Raw genomic sequence first — 6,782 nt, forward strand, 5'->3', positions numbered from 1 at the left:
CCTCTTAATGACTTTTTTTGGTTTGCAGTAGGTCTCTTAGAAACATACTCGTCAGCTCCCGCTTGATTTGTTCCCATCGCACCTCAAACAGAGACTTGTCTCTCATCCTTGTCTTGCTCTCTCGCCCTGTCTTTTTTTTTTACTTTCTCCATGTTTCTGCCTTACCTACATCCTCCAGTAGATGCGAGCGACTGTCCTTTCCTTTAGTGAAGCGGTGAGACCTCGTGGGCTTGCTGGAGCTGATGACGAAGCGGTCCACAGGTCGTCCATCTAGATGAATTGAAGGCTCCCACCTCTCCCTCAGGCCCTTATCCACAGTTGTCTGTTTCCCATTTTGTGACCGCAGGGGCTTCTCTGCTGCAAAACAAATGACGTCAGGATCAATTGAGTCTGTGTAAAGTTTATTTTAACAGTCCTCCCTCTTTATCCCTTATCGTAAAGGCATGCAGCCCCAACACATTGTAGCAGTGCGTGGTTGTACTTTCAAGCTCAGTAAGCTAAACCTCTTCTTTTATGCCACCATTGCAATTTCCTCTGTATTTATTATACTTGGCATTTAAAGTAACTCTGGTTCTGCTGAAGCATAAATTTACATGTAAAGCGGCCCAGAAAAATACAAACCATTTTGATGGTTGAATAAATATATGAGGATTTGGTCGGATGGCTGAAGGCTCAGGACAATAGGCGATCTTCAGTCTCTCTCTTAGATTGACTCGAAACAAAACAAAGAAAATACTAACACCACTTTGACTTGGACAGCAACTTCCTCTTCTTTTGGTTTGCATGCTAATGCAAAGTATGGGTGACAGCACAATTATCCAACAGACCAAGAGTATGCACAGATAGCAAAGTAAAGCGTTGAGCGTGGCTTTAACACAATAATCATTTTATGAATTCAGCTTGCATGAAAGAAGAAAAGCTGCCAAGATGGGACCGCCGTACATGCAGAGGAAATTAAAAACAACCACTTGGGATTTTCAAAATAGCTGACTTGATTTATCGTGTGCAAAATAATGGCCTCGTGCCTGAGAGCTGGCACGGATGCTAAAACCTCAAAAACTCAGCTGACTCCACATAAGAAAGGGGACATTTGTAAAAACTCTGACACATAGTTAGAACAGCGCTTGTTTACAACCCTGACCCACGTAATATTATCAATGGATGTGAATTTCACTGTCTTGCTCTCTTCAAAGTCAAAGAATTGACCATTTTTAGCAGATGGTTATACAGTTAGAGATGCTGTTATAATGATTCTGCTGGGAGGACTAATTAATAGCATTAATCAATAATATACTTGAACATTGAATCTTAGTTAAGTCAACCGCATAGGCCTATAGCACAGGGAGGAGGTTGTGGTGGTGCAGGGAGGGGTTGGAACAACAGTAACTATGATAAGTGACAGGTAGTATTGACCGTACGCCAGCATGAATCTGATTGGATGTTCCTAGTCGATGCCAATCAGCCAGTACAAGACAGATTTTATAGCTCCTGCTTAATTTATGGCAGCATGTTAGAAAATCGTTGGCCTTGTTTCTGTCCTCCTGATGGAAGTAAATCCAATATTCACCTTCATTTAGTGCTGCTTTTTTTTTTTTTGGTCTCCACTGACTCCTTGGGGAAACATCTGTCTCTGTTACAGCTAACATTTACATTGCGTTTAAAAGCAAGAGGCTAACTTATGTTCCTGTGTGCCTTTCTTTTTGTGCTGGGCAGGTAGCGTACGGTCGGTTTATCAGAGCTTTTTTTTTTTTTTGTTGCTGAAAATATCAGCTGAAAAGGTGCTGATGAGAGCGTTGAGGGTATTGTTTTGGACCAAAGGATGAAATGAATAACTCTAAAGTGCTCCAAAGAGTTTGAGGGGAAGAGCAGAGACTTGTAGTTCATGTAGTTCAAAGTTTACTGGCAAGCTGGTCATTAATCGCCGTCACAAATAATTGCAAGTGTTGTCTGGCCGCATCATAAACAGCTGGTCCTTGTGACTGTCTGTCGATGCTCTCCAAATGTTTATAGCAGCCGTTTCAGTTTAGAGTCGTCACAAAATGACTTTATCGCTTTGAATTCTTTGTGTCTGCAGGTGTGCGCCCAGCTGGATTTGCACTTTCATTTTTCACTTTTAGAACTGATTGTCTCGCTCAGGCCTCTTGTGCTGCAGCTTACAGATGGTCGCTGCTCCTCAGAGGCCTTCACTGTTGTCTTAGCAAAGCGCTGAAAGATCATCTCCTTGCTGTTTCTGCTGACTCCAGTTAGACCACAGACCCTGAGATGCACACGCACATCGCATTGTGCCAGAGCGCACGAAGGTGTGTGAGAGGGTTTCCCAAAAAAAAATAATATCCTCATTAATGCCGGGTTACAGTGGAGTCAATTTTATCAGCTGTTAGTGGCAGACTCCATTGACACAAGTCTGAACCAACTTCAGTCACTCCGAGCCTGTTTCCAATAAGAACATGTATTACGTAGGAAGGGATCTGCTCCTCTGTCCAGACATCATTCTGTGATTTGGCCTCTCTGGAAATTTATGACCCAAGGGCAAATCAGATATTTCTGATTAAATCAAGACTCCTTCGAGCGCAGCAGATGCATGATTACCGTCCAAGAATAAACAGTTTGGGAAGCAGTTAAGCAACCGAGCAGTTGTAACATCACAATCTTACGGAGGGAGGCTTGGTTTCAGAGCGTTGCCATGGGAAACCCGGGCAATAATACAACATTAAAAGATGGACAGAGTGTGTTTGAGTGAGAAATTGGAAAGTATTAAGTATGTAAGGAATCAGGGCAGGGCCTGAGGGTAATTGTCTTTTTTTTTAAATAAAAAAAATAGTGTTAAAAAGAGAGTGAGACAGACAGACAGACATGTATGTGCATGTATAGTTCGGTACAAGTAGCATATGCAGGTAAGCCCTGAGGTCAAAGGACTCCAAAAATACTTGCACTCGTTCACCTGCAATGTGCTCCACTTTTACAAGAGAACCCTCTCACCTCGCACACAGACTCTGACCGCCAGCTCACCCCGAACGCGTTTCAACATTAACTCCTAATAACTGTCTTCTTTCACAAACTACCATTGGGATCGGCAAGGAAGTGTTGCAATGTCAAGCTAAGACAGTCCATTCTGTAAGTTCTAAGAAACCAGACCGGCACCAGGGATCAACACAAGCGTATGTCTTACATTGTATTGTAAGTGGCTGGTTCTCCCGAATTCTGTATTTATTTATATTGTGGCGCTCACGTCTTGAAAACGTTCAAAAGCAAAGTGTCTTTTCCAGAAAAAAAATATTACTCCGGACAATTCACTGACAACAATACAACAAACGTTCCTTATGAAAAGCCTCTTCTGTAGATTATCATGAGTGGATGTGACAGAAACTAGGTTGACGTCTGGTGATTGATGTGCCTGTGGTCATGGTCTCAGCCCGGTGTGTCGACTTTATGACAATATTGATTACTGGGAAGAGTTTACTGAAGGTCAGAGGTCAGAGGGAGGCTGACAGAGGGTCTATAAAGAACTCTGCAGCCTCTGGCAAGCTTTGACACCAAAGCTATCGGTGTCCTGTACATGGGTGACATGAGAGTGGTATAGATTTTGTCATCTAACTCTTGGCAAGAAAGCTATTAAGTATTTCCATAAATGTTGAAGTATTCTTTTAACAATAGCTGCTCGGATCCAGTAAACTGCATGGGACTTGAATACATTTAAGAATGAATTTGAGCTGCCTCTATGAACATAATTTCATCTGGGTGGGGGGGGGGGGGGGGGGGGCTTGGTGTCAAAGCTTGCCAGGGGCTGCAGAATTCTTTGTAGCACCTCTGTCAGCCTCCCTCTGACCTTCAGTAAACTCTTACCAGTAATCAATATTGCCATAAAGCGATCAATCACCAGACCGTCAAACTAGATTCTCTGATTTTGATATTGGGAGTTGAGCCTTATTCAAAAGGGACATGTGACTGAGAACATATTATATTTGAAGCAACAACCTGAAGTGAGTAATTGTTTAACTTGGGAGGGTTACATGCACACATAGACGACATTACATTAACCAACAGAAGCCGACCAGAACAATAACAGTCTAAAAGCATACCTTGCATTTCAGTGCTGATGGTCAAATGCTTGAACCAACAGACTTCCCAAACGTTTCAAATGTTCCGTCACTGATGAAGACTGACACCTTACACTGTTGGTTTATGCTACATCTTCCTGAGAAACACTTTGGTATGCTGACATCTAGTGTGCTGTGACAGGTGTGCTCATGGCCCAGGTGGTACTTGTTTAAACAACTGGAACCGCACCAGAGGTGACATCATGACAGGAGACACGCCATCGCTGGCAGGTTTGACAGGCAGCCAAGTCGCAGGCGGATGGGGGGGGGGGGGGGGGGGGGGTACTGGGTCAGGCCATGTCAGGTGATCACACCCGGTATTGTGGAAACTATGAGGACTATTTGATCTGCGTCATATTTTCCCAATGCAAAGTTATGAAGTTCCTTACCCTAAACGTTTTCTGTGAGATCTGTCACCGGGAGCTGCTGCAGAATTCCAGCATGTTAAGCGGAGCAGAGCAATTAAATTCCACTGGCCTGCAAAGACATGATTCCCTCTTTTCCCTTCACTCTCAGTCCCAATTACTCTCCACTCTCAGGAGATGACGGACTGTGGCTGCCTGGAAGAAGTGACACTATTTATTAGCCAAATAAACCGTGTTTCTTTTCTCTCTATTTGCACAGCTGCCGCCAGGTGTCCAGATATCCCCAAGTGCCCAATTTCATCCACTTTTGTAAAGAACTTTAGACTGACAAGCTGATGACGCGTAAGTGGAGAAAGTTAACGAGTAACACTCTCCTCTCCCGTAACAACTACTGTCAAAACACCCGGGAGGAAGACATTTAACAGCAAAACTGCACAGTGGCTCCGCAGCGGTGAACCGTGTTTGCATTGAGTAGCTCCCAGGCGTGAATGTATGTAAGTGAAGGAATGAGAAGCAGGGTGTTGCAGAAAAAAAAAAAGTGCACGACCGCTCTGAAAATACTTCCTAAAAGATGGAAAAGAAAAGGAGGCAGAGGAAAAGACCACAACAAATAGCGAGCTGCCTATATTCAGAGAAAGCATTGTGCACTAAGCGCTCACAGTTGAGAAGGAGACATATAGAAACTTACAGATCAACTGACAATATATATATATATATATGAGGACTGAGTATGTTGAAGAGGGAGAAACTTTTGATGTCTGGAGGATTATTTTACAAACTTTAAACCATGTGTGCTGCGGTCTCTGCTCCTGTCAAAAATGGAACATTGATTTGATATATCACCAGGCTGACATGGATTAAACAAATCAAAGTACATTTACAAATATTTCTTTTATTTTTTTTTTGCGGTTAAAATAACATTTGGAATCAGTTTTAATCATTTTGCTATCAGGAAAATGTCACACTCCTGTCTAATAGCTGCTCATTGATATGCAACTTATGCAAGAAAGACAACTTAAGCATCCAACCACTGAAAATGTAACTTTACAGGCAGGTCATTTATCAGCCACACGTTTGGGATGATACCGCTCAGCAGAAAGCACAATGACGCAGCCTGATATTTATCATGATCTTCTCATTATTGATCACAGCACCTCCAGCACGTGCCTAGAGTATGAGGTAAGGACTTGTTCCATGACTAAGAGGCCAGCTGCCCACATCATATTTTCCCCCCATTAAGAAACAACAGTGAAAATACTGTCAAAGTCCTCATTTGCTGTAGTTGCTCACTCAAACGAACTCTTTCACAACTGCAAATGATAAATCCAAAACTCCAAATCACATAGGTCAAAGCATTCTAAATGGCGACATTCTAACTATTTCGTTCTATGGAAATGGACATGCACGAGCGCACTTAACCATTCTAGTGTTTCTTTCCTTTCAAAATAGTTTAATAGTTTCAAAAAAGTTACTACATTTCAATGCACTAAAACTTGCAGCAACAAATTGCAGCTAAAAGTGCTCAATGGTAAACATCAGCTGTAAGATCAATCACACGTGATCATTTAACCACACAAGCAGAAAGCAGCATTGCCTCAGCAACTGAATAATATATTAGTGCCTTTTACCTGCCCATCCGCATCCTGGTGCGCAAAACGTAACGATTAGCGCCAAGAGCGTCCTGCTTGCGGCTAAAGCCATATTGAGAGTGGCGCGCTACTGCTGCGGAGCGACGCACCAGCTGGATGCAGAGGGCTGGGACACTCCAGCCGCTCCCTCCCCTCCCCTCTTCCGATGCGGCGGCGGCAGCTTCTCATCGTGAACTCTCGGCTGCTCTATTTCAGCAAAAAGCTTCAAAAAATAAAATAAAAATGAATACCACATCCATACACCTCTGGAGAATTATTCAGATCTGAGGTTTATTATATATCATATATATATATATATATATATATATATATATATATATATATATATATATATATATATATATTTATTATATCTCCACTATAGTGCTCTTTTCATTTTTGAGCTCAACCCACCTTTTCCTGATAATCTTTAGGAATGTGTGTTTTTCTATTTTTAAACTACAGGAATGCTATTTTTTTTTTTAGGTAGGTGCAGCATCGTTGCTTATATAAAAACCTTTATTCAAGCAACCCATAGTCGCACCTGTCCTGTTCTGTTCCAGCCTCATTCTTGCAGACCTGAACCACTGCAGGATCAAACATTTCCATGACGTCATCGCTTCACCAGGTGTTAGAACAGGACTGTGGGCCAAGACTTCATCACATTATCGAATCTGTGCGCAATTACGTTC

General features: G+C 42.4%; 1 protein-coding gene across 1 annotated transcript in view; it reads right to left on the bottom strand.

The window, feature by feature from the left end:
• Nucleotides 1-6,163, bottom strand: part of fndc1 (fibronectin type III domain containing 1) — a 28,663-nt gene extending 22,500 nt beyond the window's left edge. The window contains exons 1-2 of the mRNA XM_068724703.1: nt 6,091-6,163; nt 166-357 (exon numbers count right to left, since the gene is read on the bottom strand). Coding sequence (XP_068580804.1) covers nt 166-357; nt 6,091-6,163 — 265 coding nt within the window. The remainder of the gene's footprint in view (nt 1-165; nt 358-6,090) is intronic.
• Nucleotides 6,164-6,782: the final 619 nt, after the last annotated feature.

The sequence above is a fragment of the Cebidichthys violaceus genome, unplaced genomic scaffold (genome assembly GCF_023349555.1).
Source record: "Cebidichthys violaceus isolate CVI_PGR_0920_01 unplaced genomic scaffold, fCebVio1.0.p SCAF_31, whole genome shotgun sequence".
In the NCBI taxonomy this organism is placed as follows: Eukaryota; Metazoa; Chordata; class Actinopteri; order Perciformes; family Stichaeidae; genus Cebidichthys; species Cebidichthys violaceus.